The sequence below is a fragment of the Diorhabda carinulata genome, chromosome 3 (genome assembly GCF_026250575.1).
Source record: "Diorhabda carinulata isolate Delta chromosome 3, icDioCari1.1, whole genome shotgun sequence".
Classification (NCBI taxonomy): Eukaryota; Metazoa; Arthropoda; class Insecta; order Coleoptera; family Chrysomelidae; genus Diorhabda; species Diorhabda carinulata.
In genome coordinates this window covers 27572101-27590055 of record NC_079462.1, presented here as the reverse complement: position 1 = coordinate 27590055, position 17955 = coordinate 27572101, and the positions used below count along the sequence as shown (strand labels likewise).

The 17955-nt window shown below is 31.1% G+C and overlaps 1 protein-coding gene across 2 annotated transcripts; it reads left to right on the top strand.

The window, feature by feature from the left end:
* The first annotated feature begins 635 nt into the window (after nucleotides 1–635).
* Nucleotides 636–10058, top strand: LOC130891603 (N-acetylneuraminate lyase-like). 2 transcript variants are annotated; one of them, XM_057796439.1, is made up of 7 exons: nucleotides 636–968; nucleotides 3795–3853; nucleotides 3964–4034; nucleotides 4467–4781; nucleotides 6843–6988; nucleotides 7148–7319; nucleotides 9845–10058. In XM_057796439.1, exons 1-7 carry the CDS (start codon nucleotides 966–968, stop codon nucleotides 9985–9987), a joined length of 909 nt encoding a protein of 302 aa, XP_057652422.1. In that variant the 5' UTR covers nucleotides 636–965; the 3' UTR covers nucleotides 9988–10058. The 2 variants fall into 2 exon arrangements, with proteins under 2 accessions (XP_057652422.1, XP_057652421.1); XM_057796438.1 differs by having other exon boundaries at nucleotides 968–1101.
* The last annotated feature ends 7897 nt before the right edge of the window (nucleotides 10059–17955 follow it).

The window sequence follows — 17955 nt, the reverse complement described above, 5'->3', positions numbered from 1 at the left end:
AAATGTTACATCTCAAGTAATTATACCTAATTTTAATAAAATTACTTGAACTTCTTGATACATCCCCCTTGCATTTAATTGAGTATTGTGTATAGCCGGTAGCCATCTATCGAAACATTTCAAGTCCATATGAGGATTTGGGATCAAATGCATTACATTAACAGATTCTCACGGTTATAAACATTTATTGAGTCATTTTGAAAAATTAACCAGAGATAAGGCTCTACATAATTAAAGGGACACAAAAACACGAGCAGAAAACAACAATGTTGAGTCATCAAGAGAAGCTGCCTAATGCCTATCAAAAATAAATTATCCAATTTCGTCTCAAATATGCCGACTTGATATCATAGAGATATTACCAATATGTAATATCTCTATGCTTGATATACAATTATGCTAGCAGATCCATCTAGAGCTCTGAACTTGAACTACAAAAATTATTCAACCTTGTGCCATCTGTGTGAAACGTCTATAAAATAGGTGGCTTGTGAACTTAACATAGATAAATGAAAACTTTAACGCAAATTTATTATTCAGTTTAATTTTTATAATTATGATTTTTTTTTATTGTCACTCTATAGATTTTTTTATAACATTCAATTCGAGTAAAACATAATTTAACTACGCATTCTTGGTAGTAGCAATTCTCGTTAGTTACCAGAGAAACTGGTTAGTTATTGAAATTTATTTATAGGTAAACGGGATTCTTTGATTTTATGGGATCAATGTTATCAGGAATATACTTATGGAACTATGAATATAGATACATAATATGTAAATTTGTTTTAAAATATCAGTTTACTCAAGTATTTAAGTAATCTAAAAAATTGTTTTTAAATGTAAATTGATAATAGTGATAGGAAAAATTTTATTAAGTAACTTGAACTAGAGATATGAATACGTATTTTTAAACTGATAGCACATTTTCCTTCTATCTATATAGTAACAATCCTCTAATTAAAATGGTAAGTATAGAATTGTTTTAATTATTATTCAAAGTTATTTTTTTACGGGAGGTATAAAAATAGTTTAACGTAAAAAAGAAAAATATCAGATAAAAAGTGTTTACTTGTTAAAATGGGTTTACTTGCGAATTTAGTATGTATTGAATGTTTTTTTTTCTTCTGTACTTAACGAGTACAGTGATATTTTGTAGACTACTGTTAATTGTAAAAAATGTGTTAAATTCGATTTGTCATGTTGGTTAGGTTAGATACTAGGTATTATATAATTTAGTTAATCAGTTGTAGAGTGTGTAATAAACTGGTATATTGAAATTTTATCATATTCACATATTTAAATTTTACACATCTGGTCATTATATTTTTTAATATGTCGAGTTCTAATTTTTGGAGACGATTGCGTATTGGAAATTATTGTATAGAAGTATTGAAAATATAGTAATAGTTCACGATACGAGGAGTGGTTCTTAAATAACGAGAATGAAAGTTAATTGTATGTAGTCTTCTATTTCAAATACAGTATAATTCTTTTTTCTTTAAAAAAAGTTAGTTTCTTTTCGTCATATGATCGTTATCCAAAATACAATTTGAAGTTGATTAGATAACATTCCCGAGAAGCGATTACTTCAACTTGAAGCTAATCTAAATTCGATATCATAACATTAATGTTTTGGAAAACGAAAGAGAATCAACTAAAAATGAGAGCTGAAGCAGTTTCAGAAGTATTGCATTTATACAAGGTGCTTAAAAAAATGTGAGCCTGTAACTAGAATCGGAAAACAATTGGAGTGTGTTCGGTAAAACATTTTTGTAACGATATCCGTTTTCAATATAAAAAGCCTTTAAGAAAAACAAATTAAAGATTTTATCTAAACTACTAGCAACATTATGATGAAATTTTGTTTTTATATCTGATTCTCATAGAGGGTGCTAGTTACATGGTTCGTAACAAGTAGTACTGAACATAACTTTTTTAAGATTAGATGTTTTAATCAAAATCAAAAAGGTACTCGATACTGGGTACCGCTTTTAAACATTATGAAGGAATAACAGATGCTAGTATAAAATAATGATAAAAATTTAATTATTATTAATATAATTGAATATTATCCATTATATGCGATAGATGGAGTGCTTTCCTTCTTTCTAACGTTGCACAAAAATCTACTTTCCGAGGAAAACTATCATTTACTGATAATTATGACGATAAGTCAACAATTATTAGATTTTTGAAACTTTATTATTTGTAATATTAAATATTTTTAATCAAACGATTGACCTTGCGTATTTAGAGAAATAAAGTGCAACAACTGTTACGCGTTAAGTAAAAAAAATTCCTAGAATAGACTTGACAAGGAAAAAAATATTTAGAGTCGAACGACGTTGTCGAGAAACTGGGAATATGAGACTAAAAAAAATTAACTATTGTAGGCCAAAAACAACAATAAATCATTATTAAATAAAAAAATATTATTTTTAATTCAGTTGATTAAGATCCAACAGTTAGCGTGAGAAATATGACAAACAAATACATCTTAATCGAGTACTTGAAGGATACTTAAAGAGTAGCAGCCACATCCTTATCATTACAGATAAGCCCAAGAGCTCTTGTCAGACGATCTATCGGTTAGAGCTCATCATATTCTAGCATTTTGCTATTATCACTTATATCATCTTCTTTCGTTAATGAATTTTGTAGTGACTCCATTCTTTTTCTTTAATATTTATTGTAGTTCGTTTTGCATTTTGTTTATTTACATATTGATATAATTTCATATTATTTTTATTATCAGTCCTCAATTATCTATCCATCTTCACAGACAAATAAACTAACAGAGTAGGTTCAATCAAGTGTGGTAAAACTCTTCTACAATACACAGTGATGCTATTGGAGGGGCCACTTTAATTTATTGCATTAAAGCTGACACATACAAACATAGAGCAATCCTATTTAGAAGGTTGTCATTGGAGGAAGTATATTTACTTCTCTATTCAATTCATACTTAGTAGCTGGCAAATACCAAAATGAGATGAAGCAAATATCCATCAATTTCGATATTTAGATTCGTATTTGGGAGGAATGCTTATATTTGTATCATCATCATCATGCATTTTAATCTTTTGGATTATGGCTAGCGCTTGAGGCGCCTAAATATCTAATTATTGGTGTGGATTACTTCCCTTGTTTTTTGTTGATCCTAGCTTCGTTTGCTAGCTTTCTCAATTCTTTTCTGTTTTGATATTTGGCTTTCCAGTTTACTATTCCTGGGATTCTGGTATCTTATTCAATTTGGTTTCTTCAGGTATTTCTTGGTCTACCTCTGCTTTTTGGCCATAGAGGTATCCATTGAGTTATCCTCTTCACCATATCTGTAGGTTTCCTTCTTATGATATTTGTAGAAAGCATAAAATCGTTTTTAGGTTCAAGAGTACTGAAATACTTACAATTGCTTCATCTATAAACAAATTTATACATCGTTTTCTATTTTACGTATCAGGACTAATTTTTTAAAAGAAGGCATTTAAGACTACGATTTATCAATAATGAAGGTTGTGATCCATTAGTAAAACATCCTTAGACTTCCGCAATTTTCTGTTTGTTTCGACTTCCAAATGTGATTCAGTCATTTATAAAATGTAATCGTTCAACAATAATCTGAAGCTGAAATTACTTCGTTGTTATTCATATTTAATTCGTTTTGAATAGACTAATATTTTTGTGCATTTTTAAGCATTTTTTGCAATAGATAAATGTTCAAATATTTTCATTTAAGTTGTTTTTTTGTGTTTTGAATTCGATCAGAAGCTAATTTAAGTGAATATTTTCAGGTTAACTTCACTTACAGAGGATTATGCGCACCAGTTTTCACTATATTTAATAAAGATTTGTAAGTAAATTATGAGAAAACATGTTTTTTCCATTTTTTTTTTCGTTTTATTGCTTCAATTACATACAATTTTTTTAAATATCTAAAATTATCATTGATATTTCTTTCAGGTCAATAAATACCCAAACTATCCCAGAATATGCTAGATTTTTAGCAAAAAATGGAATAGACGGAGTACTAGGTAAGAATATTTTCCCGCTAAATTTAAATTTTAGACTCACTCCAAAATTTTAAATGCTATTTGGGATTTCTGTCTGATATTATTGTTGTTGAGGTATAATTCTTGATATGCTCTAATAAAAAAAGTGACCAAAGAAGTTTTGCTTTCGTTTAAAAGGTAAACCAGAAAGAAATTAATTTTTTAACAATAAAAAAATAATATTTAAAAACGTAAAATCTTATGAATATATATAAAATTCTTCTTGAGTTATTTATTGTATAATTGTTTCAACTATTGAAGAATGTTGAAAGCTTACTGAAGCAATAACTTTCCTTTTTCATTGAACACGTACTTTGATAGTTTCTGATACGTCATATTTGAAACAAACAAGTTGTCTATAGGTGAATTATGTTTCTTTCTGGGGTATCCCGTATTTGTAGTATGTTTTTTCAGTCCATGGAACAACTGGAGAAGGAGTATCGATGACAGTTGCAGAAAGAAAAGCGGTAGTTGATGTTTGGGCTAAAGTAGTAAAAGAAACCAAACAGCATTTGATGGTACAAGTGGGTGGATGTCCTTTACCGGATGCTGTAGAAATGGCAAAGCACGCTGAATTGGTTGGAGCCGATTCGATCCTATGTCACGCTGAACTTTTCTTTAAACCTCACACTCCGAGCGAACTCGTAGATTATTTGAAATATGTGGGCGAAGCTGCTCCTAACACTCCATTATTATATTATCACATACCTGGTTGGACAGGCATCAACAGTAAGTTAATTTAACTTATCCAATAGAAATTGATGATTATTTTACGTGTAAATAAATGATTATTGTTAGAAATTGATTTGCGTCATTACACTATTCGTAACTAGAATTAAATTTGTTTTTTTTTGGAAATTGGGCATATGCAACCTAAACTAAATAATTACCAAAATTTCACATAAATCTTACAAATAGATTGGTTTTAAAACGTATGAAAAACTTTTTTCGTTGTTGTGAAAATATGAAATTCTCTGCTTTTACAAGTGGCCATATGAACACGGATGATCTTCAACAACCGTAATTCACCGTTAGTTTTTCAAAAATGGCTCGAAAAATTCGAATCCTTGTCAATTTAAATTAGTTTAGAGAGCTAATCGAGTAAATATTTCGATCTAACAGATATGCAATATTTTGCATGATAGATTACATATGAAAAATATATGTGCAAGGTGAATGTCGATGATTGCTTAATGTTGATCGACAGTTCGCTCGTGTTAAATATTCAAATGAGTAACTATTCATCTTCAGTCGCAATTAGAGTGATTTTTCCCTTCAATATGTCTTAGAAGAGAATTGAGTACAATATTATACCCTAGAAACAAAAATCCAGTTGAAATAATGGACTTCATTAGAGAAACGTGCTCTCAAGAAAGCAAAAACAATTTTCCGGTCAATTAGACAGATTAGACGCTTCTGTTGAATAAAAGAGTTTTGTTCCGTCACTACGCATATGTCATTTGTCCGTTATCGTTGCAGGCAAATTAGATAAACCGCGTTATGGTCTCTTCCCCTTGCGATTATATTCTGTTCTGGAAAATGGCTCTGTGTCAAACGATTCCAAACAATTGAAAAAGTTATGGCAGAGAGATCGTGTATTTTGTGGAACTTGTAACGAAGCCACTACTTTTCTAAAATTTAAAATTTTAATTTATATCTCCGTTATTTCCCAAAGTAAAAATGTAATTCTTTTTCGAGTATAATTCTCTCCGTGCTCATAAACTCCAGGAATCGAAGCCAAGGCGACCCCGCCTTTCGCACCACTAGAGAAAAAGCGTTTATATCGGTAAAAGAGATGGTACCGAGTCTAGAAGGGAAGCCCACAAGAAAACACCCCACGACACGGTAACTCCGCACTTCATAAGCCAGTACCAAGTTATAGAGAAGGCGAAGGACCACTCGGATTAGATCTTTTCTTGCCGAGGAAATTTAGAAAGGGTTTACCTGAGGCACACACATTAAGACGTCCAGAATAAGAAGACAAGAGTGTATAACCAACAGGCTATAATAACAGAATAATAAGACTTTACAGAATCTCCCATAGAACTCAGGAGAGAGGACGGAATCTACGCGTGAAACTGCGACGTGAATGAGGATGAGGAACTGATGAAACGAGATAGTGGGAGGTGGAATGCTCTTCTTCGGATCCATCTGCGGATTTATAAGTGGGTGGTTGAAAAGGGCGGAAATTATATAGAAGAGAAGTCGTTCCGTCGTTCTCATCGAAACAAAAAACCAATCAAGGAATACCGTTGTAAGTAGAAATATTTTTCTTAATCCCAACCGGAGTCCGCGCAAGTACAGCAAATTGGTAAAAGAGAAATACCGGTAGTTGCCTTAATATTTGGGAGAGAAAATGCAGTTTTTGAAGAACCAGCAGCCTGTCCAACACGGAGCAGAGTGAGCTTTAGTGAATCTGTTGTAGCCGCTAACACCCAGGTTACCAATCCAGAAGGGCTAATGAAATCTGTTCAACTGGCTTCAGCGTATTCGTCACCACCATATTGACCCCTGGAGTCTGATGCAAACAATACGTGAGCTTTGGCGTCAAATCGTCCGTAACGACGAAAGAAAGTTACTTATAAATTATTTTTTGTATCTTTAGAAAAAATTGAAAACTCGCAGTATAAAATTGAATAATTTTGTTAGAAATAAATTTTCTTTTTACAGTATAAACTAATTTTTTCATTGAAAATCCGCATTTCCCTTAAACTTACCTCGTATTTAATATGCTCTTTTGAATTGTCATTTTTTTGAGTTATTTTTTTCTCAAATTATCTCAAATTCTAGTAAACATGGAAACATTTATAAATGAAGCAGTCAAAAGAATACCAACATTCCAAGGAATTAAATATACTTCTACAGATTTGGAAGCGGGTCTAGCAGCTCTTAAAACGAATAATGGGAAACATGCCGTATTTTTAGGAGCAGATACCGTAAGTAAATAGGTTTAAAAAAAATAACGTCAAAATACTATAAGTGCTTTTTACAGGTTGTTGTATATCCGATAATACCAATCGATTACATGCACTGTAAAAACCTTATGAAATATTTCAAAGGTTTCTCACAGTTTATATCCGCATTTCTACTTTCAGTTACTTGCCAGTGCGTTTGGTAGTGGATTCGACTCTGCTATTGGAACATCCTTGAACATGTTACCGCAATACGCTGTTAAAATTCTTAAAGCTGCTAAAGAAAATAACATCGCTGAAGCTAGAAAATTACAACATGTTTTAACAGAAGCTGTTAATATTATCAGCAAAGACGGTAGGTGATCTATATTATTAGTAAACGACATGTGTAAATTTAAGGTCGACCGCCCACGATGTGACTATTTTATAATAAAGGTTGCAAACCAGTTGATCTTGCAACGATTTGGCAACGTATAACAGCGGGGAGCCTCACACCACTCTAATGAAAATAGTTTTCAATCGATTGTACGTGACCATGATTCTGCGGTCGCAGTTGCGTTGCAGGTGTTGTTTCATTTGATTATATTATTATATTGTTTTATATTAATATGAGTAATCAAGAACTAAACCTCAAATTTGTGGGAGAAGTCGGACATTTATCGATGTCGAGTGCTGCTACGAACATTCTAGAGTTCACATTTTGACTTAGGTATGGATTGATCCAATATTCACTATGTACCCTGTCGTTTGCGGTATTGATAATAATCAATGATGTCTTACTCATCTGAGTCTAAATACATTGAAATATTACGTTTCACAGCTATACTGATTTAATACTTAGTCGTATCCGTATGCGTTTAGGTTTTGTTTGTTACAAAACTGTTGCAAGATCAATTGGTTTGCAACCTTTGTTTCAAAACATGCATCGTGGGCGGTCGACCTACATCTACGTAGCTTGAATTACATTTTGTTAACATAGCTTATACTGTTTAATTTGTTTTCGTTTAGATGTACTAGTTCGTATCCTACATTACGTATTAATTGTTGTTGTCATTTTGATCTTCTTTAAATGGCTTTTTAGATTCGATTGATTTGTACTGACCTCTATTTACCAGAAAGTTTTTCGTGGAAAATGCAATCTCATTATTATTAATTCAAATAAATGTTTTGGAAAGTTAGTATTTCTTTTTGGAATATACTGCTGGTATTTTAACTAATCACTATATATTTTATAAAATAAAACTGAACTTTCTTCATTTTAAAAATTTCTAAGCCTCTTATTGGTTTCTGGTTGAAAAAGTGCAAAACGCCGGACACCTATAGTCGAAGTATCGTTTTATAGGGTTGACATTCGTTAGACATTCAAAATTACATAAATTCCCATTAAGGTGAAAATTAATAAAATTGTTTAAAATACAATTGAACATAGAATTTGAATGTTCTCATCAGTTCCGTCTATGGAAAAAAATTTTATTCAAGGTCAAAGGTCAAAAAAAAGAGTTTTTCGCAATTTTCAGAAAAACTGAGTTTTATCATAAAAATACCTCAAACGAAAATTGTAGATTATACAATTATCTACAAAAAACGTATGAATACTCTTTTTCTACGAGTCACCGTTTCTGAGATATAATGATTCAAAAAGTTGTAAAAGTTGTCGTATTTAATGGTTTCACCAATAATTTTCAGCAATAAACTTTTCTTACAATATTGAAATGAACCGAGACTTGTTGTGAGTATTTGTAAGAAATTAATATTTTATTTTTATTTAATTTAATAGTAAATCTGAAACATAACTTTTACAACTTTTTGAATCATTATATATCAGAAACGGTGTCTCGTGGGAAAAAATTATTATCACGTTTTTTGTAGATAATTTTATGATCTACAATTTGTGTCTAAAATATTTTCGTTGTTTTCGTTTATACGTATAATTGATTGTTATTTAGTCAGGTTCTTGATCTTTATCCATAATTGTGCATTACTGCCTTTTGCATTTTTAAATTGGTAGTAATAGTACTAAAATATGTAGTACGACTCAACTTCAAAAACTATTCACTTACAGTTTTGCCTATGTAAACAAATGAACACGATCAACATTGCCTTCGGTTATATCTTCGAGATCTTCACTTTTGTTTTTTTGTTTGTTTCGCACTCATTACTGTCCACTGCTTCCTTTGTTTGCCGATTTAGGGGTCACACTCAAATATATGAATGAGTCACACACATCGCTTTCAACATTTATTTTTGTTTATAGGCACAAATTTTTAACATATTCAAATCTCCGTTTAACATCTTATGAACCGTTTCTTTTTCGATATTCATTTCATTAGATAAAGCATGAAGGGTTAGACGGCGTTAGTCGGATTTGATAATCGTGCGTAATTGCCTCACTTCTGTCACGATACTGGCGGTAACAAGAGTTTCTCCTAGTACGAAACTGTCTGCGCTATCTACTTTATAGACCCAATGTTGCCTCCTGTTATTTTGTTACAAAGATGAAATTGATCAAACTACAAATAAAACTTCTAACTATGGCCAAATTGCTCATTTTGCACCAGTGCTCAATTAAGTACTAAATGACTACGATTGAATGTGGTCATTACATTTTCTAGTTCCATAAATACGGCCGTTGTTGATCATTTTACGGCTAATAGATAACGGCACCGCTTTTCTAGGAAATCATAGCTTAATCTTAGTCCTGAAGGGGTCAACTTCACACGATTATCAAGAATTCTTTGAAACTAGAAGCGCTGGAATCGTTTTGTAAAGTTGAAGGAAATATAAACAATAAAATTTTGAGAGAAGCTTTATTTTTTTTTTTATTGATAAATTTCCAGAACTCCATTTTCACACCTCTTATAGCTTTAATTATGCTTTTAGGTGCTTGGGTGCCTACAATGAAAGTTGCAATGAACTTAATAACGCCTATCAATGTTGGAGTAGCTAGACCACCTCTCAAAAACTTAACTGAAGCACAAATAGAAGATATGAGAAAATCATTGAAAGAAATACGGATTTTGTAGAAAAAAATATGATCCATACCTTGGTTGAATGTAATGAGTTCTTTAATGCTTGAATAAAAAATACATATTTATATTCGTGTTTGAGTTTTTATAACAATTCACTTTAGACCTTTAAATGCCTCGATTCTAATGAGACTGAATATCAAACTAATGTGGGTGGTGAGATGATCGATAAAGATTATACCATTGATTTTTTTATCAAAATGTATAGTAAGCTCATAATAGAAGCGTCAACATCATTCAATGTGTTCAGCCATACATAGGACAAAAGCATCTGACCTCAACATTAGCTTCGACTTTGGTTCTTCGTACCGAATTTAAGAAGTTCTATACATAAATCTTGATGTAACGAAATTGTTAGAAAAAAATTGAAAGCTTAATGATTTTATTCAGAGATTGACCTTTGTAAAATTCAACCTCAAGCTCATTAAGCTAGGCGGTTAAGTTATTGAGTGTAAAACAGAGTAGAAATATCAGGAACTCACACTAGATAGTAAACTCATCTGAAACAAACGCGGAAAGGAGACAATCACTAAAGCCACAAAAGCCCTAATGGTGTACAGAAAATTTCTAGGGAGGAATTGGGTTTGTACCCCAAAGATTTTTTTGTAGATAAACACTGCCAATCACATATGGTGCAGTGGTTTTGAGTACTAGAACTCCTCTGAATATCATGAGGAACAATCTCTCGAAGGTACAAAGACTGGCGTGCATATGTGCAACTGGGGCCATGAAATCATGCCCAACAGCTCCACTAGAAGAAATTCTAAATCTCCCACCTCTCCACATAGTACTGAAAAGAGTGGCAAAAAAAACTTCACTTAGCATTTTCAGATACGGAAACACCAAAGAAAAACCATCTGTAACTAATGACCAAACCTGCTGTAGAAATAAGTGAGATTATAATTTCATACATGAAATTAACAGAAATGGTGTAAGGATGCATCTAATCAGCAAACAGAACTGGAATGGACCTGTACGGACACAGAACCAAACACTTTGAACGCCTGAGCAACACACCAAACATTTTTCAAACAGAAATCTATCCAATTGGAAAATGTGTCCAGTTAAATCTAGAGAGGAACTATCGCAACCAGGAGATCATCGTCCGATAGACAGAATTGCCTAGAAAAATTGAGCGAGCTAGGCATGAAAAATGAGGTTACCCTACAATGGATGCTGGGACACACCGGAGGTATCAGCTACAGAACAATAGAAAAAGCTTTAGAAAGAAGGTACATTGGCTGAGACAGGCAAAGACTCTCCTGGGAAACTATAACCAGAGAAGATCTGCTGAATGTATCAATCTAAGTAGTAGACACCTGCAGAAGCCTAGACTTAGCAGATAATGCGGCGTGCAGGTTTTGTTGCACAGAGGACGAAACCTCTATATACATTCGTTCCGAAGTGTAAACTCCAAAAAACTACACCTGGGAGCGTATGAAATAGAAGACGAAGATCTCTGGCAGCTAGAGCTATCCCACATTTTTCTAAAAGGAGTGGGATTAACAGATCTCAGCAAGAATAGATCCTTTGTGTCGCGTGTATATGATATCTCAATATCTACATACATACACACCCAGAGATTCTCCAAATTATATTCATTTTTTTCAATTTAGTTCACCTAATTACGCATTTAGTCGTATTTTACAAAAAACCGTTTACTTCGGAAGAAGCCTACAGAATACCGAACGAGAGAATAACTACCATTGCTATGAGAAATCTTCAGAATTAGTGAAATGAAACGCCGATATATGCAACATATTTATATTGATTCATTTTCAAATAATCCCACTTTAAATATTCATAACATCACAATTTTATAGATCTAATATAAGTACATATTTATATACATAATACATTATTCGTATGGGAAAGTAAATGTGTTCGCAAATGTTAACACACCTTACATCATAACTAATTTCAAAAAACATAAGTTATTATTATAGGTACGTATTTTCCATGAATCAGCAGCAATCATTTTCAATAATAGTCCAAGAAAAATTAAGATTTCTTGGATTTACCAGATCCAATATGAGTTTCATATTTAATAAACATTATTATATAAAGCTCTTTAATTATTTAATGATCAATTTTAGAAGGAAATCAACTTACAACGCGCTTGATTTGTTTTTATTTTTCTTCTTCATCTCATTTTCCTCTCTAAGGCGTCTGCCCTTACTACTTCTTTCCATAGTTCTTGCTTTTCATATTCATTTTGTTCTCTATATTGTTTATTGTCCAAACCAGTTAAAGATTCTCTTATTTATACTTTCTTCGGTTGTTTATTGTTGTAAGTTTTCTAATTTCATATCTTATTCTATCGATCCTAGGTTTTCTTTCTATTCTCTTTAGGTACTTTATCTGTATTGCGTTTAATCTACTATCTATTTTTTTGTTATTTATCCTCATTTGACTTCCAAGATATTCGGAATTTGTGACTTTTTCTCCTTTTGCTATTAGTTTGACTTTGTTTCAATTTTTACATGTCAATTTCTATTTGCAGTTTCTCTATCTCTTCTATCCAAATTTTTGTAAATTCTTCAATAATATAGTGATTTTCTGTTATAATTACAATGTCTTCTGCATTAATAAGCCTTCTAAGTTTATTGAAATCATGTTGAGGTGTTTTATGTTCGTTTGTAGGCGTTTCGTCTATTTCTTTACACCTTTTAGTATTTCATCCATTTTTAGTATGAACAATAGCGAACTTAGAGTGTCCCATTGTGTTTATTCCCTTCTCCATCATGAAACCTTCTGATCTTGGTACATTAAGTTGTACTTTCCCTTTTACTCTTTTATGTACGCTTCTTGTAGTAATTGTTATTTTTTTGATATTTCTAATTCATTTTATATTTTCCACATCTTTGAATTGAGTCAAATACTGCTCTCCTTTTTCATAAATTATTTCTTATTATGAAAATATTATCTATTGTTTGTCTTCCTTTTCTGTATGTTGCTTGCTCTTCTTCTGTTTTTTGTCTACTTGTTTTGTCTTAGTCTTCCTTCTATTATTCTAATGTATATCTTATAGAAACGTTTTTATTTTTAATAATTTCATAATATCCAGGTCCTAGTCTTTTCCATATATTTATATGTAGTTGATTGCGATCTTATTTTGAGCTAATAACAAAACAGACGCTGAAGAATTATTTAGAACATTTTGCTCAAAGTTCCTTCCATTTTTCTGTTTCGAAATCTGCCATCTTTCTATCTCAATGAGCAATGGTTTTGTCTACAATTATTTACATTGTTATTGTTAGACGGGACTCGATGGCCTTTTTAGTATTAGTCTCTATGCGTCAAATCAGGTTTTGAGATAAACTAATTGATACTCAGTAAGGTACATTTTTTGGTCTTACTACTGTTATATTATTATTATATTTTATGGTTGTTTTCATAAAACGTTTCTTTTGACTTCGAAGACTATCTTTCGAAATTATTTGGATATATGGGAATGTGATCAAAAACGCTTCAGATTCAATGCTACGATCGTAGGATAGAGTAAAAATTCGTAGAAATTGAAACTTGAACCAAAAGTGAAGATGAAATAATCGCTTGTAAAATAATGAATATATTTGAAGTTAAATGCTCTATTTGTGTGCCATTTGCGAACAGGGTTTTATTACAAACACATAGATATGCAAAAATCGACACCTAAGTATTATCATATTTATATTTTATTGCCTATACACTATTCTGCTCTAGAATGAGAAAACAATGAATCATCAAAATGAGAACTCGCTAGTCGAGTCATGAATTTGACAACGTTTCTTCTCGATATGATAATGGGAACTAAAGGATTAGGTACATAGGTAAGCCTAGAAGCATATATTGCTTAAAAAATGAACATATACACGAGTAAAATATCATCTATAATAATATATATTTGTGAAAATTTCAACCTAATACTGGAAAAGTTTTGTTGAAAGTAATAACAAAAATTTTGACATGTATATAATTGAATGTAACCGAATATTGTGTTTTTTTTATTACTTTTTTGAAGCTCCAGTATTGGGATTAAGTTTTTCAAAAAGATCGTTTTTTCATATACATCATTTAGTTGATTGGCTGTACCTATTTTGAATTGAAAAAAATGATGTAGACGAAAAAATAAATGTACATATTAACAATATTGACAAATTTAGAGAGAAAAATCACAACACATTTCAGTATTTTTTTAAAAGTGAAGAGAATGGATATTTTTATACACATTTATAACAGATACTGGACTGCTAAAAATAAAATCTATCTCAAAACCCCTAAATATGTTTATGCGTACTTAAAAACTTGAAATATATGAAAATAAACGGTATATTGTGGAAACCATATGTCCACATAAAACACAACAGAAAATATTTGTAGAGAATTTAAATCCTTCGATTGAAATTTTTCAAAAATATAAGGGGTTGAGGTTGAGGGTCATGGAACTTTGAACAAAATTATTTTTCAATATATCTAGATGGATCTGGATTAAAATAGTGAATTTTGAAAATACATTCCAAGCACTGAGAAAAAATAGAACGTTTGATGCTTGAAATAAATTTAAGGAGATATTTATAAAATATCATATTTATTGGAGGTATAACGACAAAACTTGAAAGAATTACATATACAGTTTCCGCTTGTAAAAAATCTAACGAGTGTTTTTGAAGTCTTCATAAAGCGTCTCATTATTTCATTATTTTCAAATAAAAAAAACTCACAAACTTCACTTACATTGTGTAATAGATGAGTTTATGAAAAAATATGTGTCGAATGACTATTATTGTATATTGTAAGAAATCATAATATTTTTTTTGAATGTATAATAATTGTAACCAGTATCCGTATAAATGAAAATTTTCTAAATCAAATTTATCTCATCATAAAGATGTAAAATACATTAACATCCAGTCATAATAGTATATTACATAACGAGTTTGGAAAGTGATACATTTCGCACTGTTTTGCAAGATCCGCGTAGCGGCGAGTGCTGAAAGGTAACGATTACGAAAAACACTTTACAACGAATTGTGTACACTATTTTTCCTACAACCACGTGAAAGATTCTTCAAAAAAACGTATTTTTTAAATAAGAAAGTCAATTAAAAAATATCACACATGTATTGAAAAGTATTTCAACACATGTGTTGAAAAGTAAAAAAATCCTACTAAATATTTTTTATTTTGTAATAGTAGAGATGACAAAAACGAAAAACAACCGATAGAAAAATACTAGTATGTATTTGAACACAAATCACAACAAATTTTACTTTACTTCTTCAGTCCTCTTAAATTAAGCCTTTTGTCTTTCGGCACCCAGCTAGATTCATATTGTATTCGCCTATTCCCTCTATCGTTCCAGACGATATATAACATAAGAAAAAGAAGCATTCCAATTTATTTATGTTTTGTTATTTTTTATTATTAGTACATGTGTGAAATACGCTACTTTCTTAGGTAAAAATGAGGGCGAAATCTATCATTTTCTTAAGTGGTCGTAGGAAAAAGGATTTTTACAATAATTTTAATAAAATTTACGATATTTGAGTCATATTTTCCAGACTTTATACTCAAATACTGTAATTTTTCAATACATACATTTAAATATAGAACTTTGATGAATAGAAATTCTTCAACTTTTTACATTACTTACTTTAATACTATCAAATAGAACAATCTACATATTCTACACAAAAAAATGAAATACAACAAATTGGGCAGATAAAAATAATGAAATCTTCAACGATATATGTAATTATTGATACAACTAATAGAAATATATTTAGGGGAAAGTGGTCACCATTCGCACGCTGGGCACACACGTACAATTAGTATAACAGAAATGGCGATGATTGATTAATGTTAATATTTATTTAGAACGTTAATTGTTATGTATCTTAAACTAATTTGGAACTTTTATTTATTTTAATTTTGTGCAAAGGCATGGGGTGCATTCAAACAGTTAGATATTCCTGAACTGGTAAAACTAAAATATTTTACCGCAAAAAATATTACAAGTGGATTTGATAAGCCTGGTATTTTTATTCCCATTGACGGGCATGCTTCAAATAATTCGGTAAATGTGCCACCTAATCCGAAAAACAATTACTGTCGCTCTAGAAGCAAAATCTTCCACCAGCTTGCTGTAGACTGATATGATGAGTCAGATATTTGTGAGTAGTCGCCTTCTTTTGTAGTTGAGGTACGATCTGAACCGAGCTCTTATCTTCCCATAACACCAGAAGTTATAAGACCTTAACCTACAGCTGCTAGAAATAGAAAAACAGATAAAGGAAGAAAACCGAATAAATTCCGTATATATACAGATATACTTGAAAAAATTGAATTAGAAGAGAGACAAAGAAAAATTGGAAAAAATAGAAGTTAAGAAAATAGAAAGCGATGAAGATTCGGAGAGATTTGAAGGATCGTAATTTAGCTTGTGGGAGAGTTCAATATCTCCAGTTGATTTAGAAATGGACGAAGAGACCGATGATCGCAGTATAAATAATAATTTAAGTTTGATACTAGCGAATATTAAAGATAATTGTAATGTTTTAGTGAAGTTTGAAAAAAAAAAAACTTCTGTTGTTTATCTTGTCGAAAAAGTTATTAGTCACTTCGGGTATTTCGATGAACATATCTTTCGAAGAAACCAAAATTTGTCATCATTATTTTTTCACTCTTTTTTACTCTTTATATCAACGATCTCGCCATGATCTTCCTGATCCTCAACACATACAGCTAGAATGACTTTTTACTTATGCAGATAATTTAAATTGATAGACTTTATAATGATGTTATTTAAAATTCTTGTGAATACCTCTTTTAGATTGACTGTAATGCTTGAAATTATTAATATGATTACCTTAATTAACCTTTTAACCTTTTGGCATAATAGTTTCGGACTTTTTTGTAACAAACTACAATATATTTGTTACACTTAAGTGCATAAACTAAATAAATTCAACAATTAATCACATAGTAAAAAAATTAAAGTATACGAAGGGTAACCACTCACTTTTTCCTATAGCACAACCATGTTTTGATTATTCTTTATCTCTTAGCTTTACTTTGTACGCATATAATATGTATCGAACGAAACAAAAAGTAATATATCTTATTATACTATACGAAACGCTGTTAGACGTTTTCTTTTCTTCAAGAAAAGCTTCATAATCCGTTGTTTTTCAATACTACAATTTCAATATACCTATTTCGGGCAACAAAGAGAACAATTCGCTCGCCAAATTCGGATCAGCAAAACCTACAACATAACTGAGTTTGCTTGCAAAGCTGTTTCTACGATGATGGATAATATCACTTGATGTAAGATAAGCTGAGGCATACATAGATGAGGTTTCTGCTCTGTTTGAACAGGCAAAAAATATGATTAGTGAATAGGCTTCTAACCGAACACATTCATCTATGACGCCATCTCTATGCTTTACTCATCACGGATGACGCTCAATGACGCTGATGCCTTGAGAAGGAAGAAATACATGTACCAGGTTCAATCATAGTTTGCTTAATGATACCAAAAGGTTCAAGCGTTCAAGTTTTCATATCAGGAGGCCTATGTGTGCATCGGTTCATAACTGCTCCTGTCACAACTATGAACTATATATATTATTGGTATCAATATCAACAACCGGTAAAATTGTAAGCGCACCAAAAATGTGCTAAAATATGAAAGTAATGAGAATGGACACAACTCTATTCGTTACCTGTTAAAAAAGAAATCGAATCGTGTCTGTGTGCTCGTCTGTAGATAATGATGAATTAGAAAAATAGGAAATTACGTGATCTTAGTTTGATTTTACTTGAAAGAGGGTAACAATTAGATGAACAGTGTTTCAAAAAAGTAACTGCAATAAGGAGTATTACAGTGTTATCATTTGATACAGTTTTATAATAAAAACCTAACTTTGATTTAAATAAGATGACTTAACACAATTAAAAGTCTTCGTTTATTTTGAACGA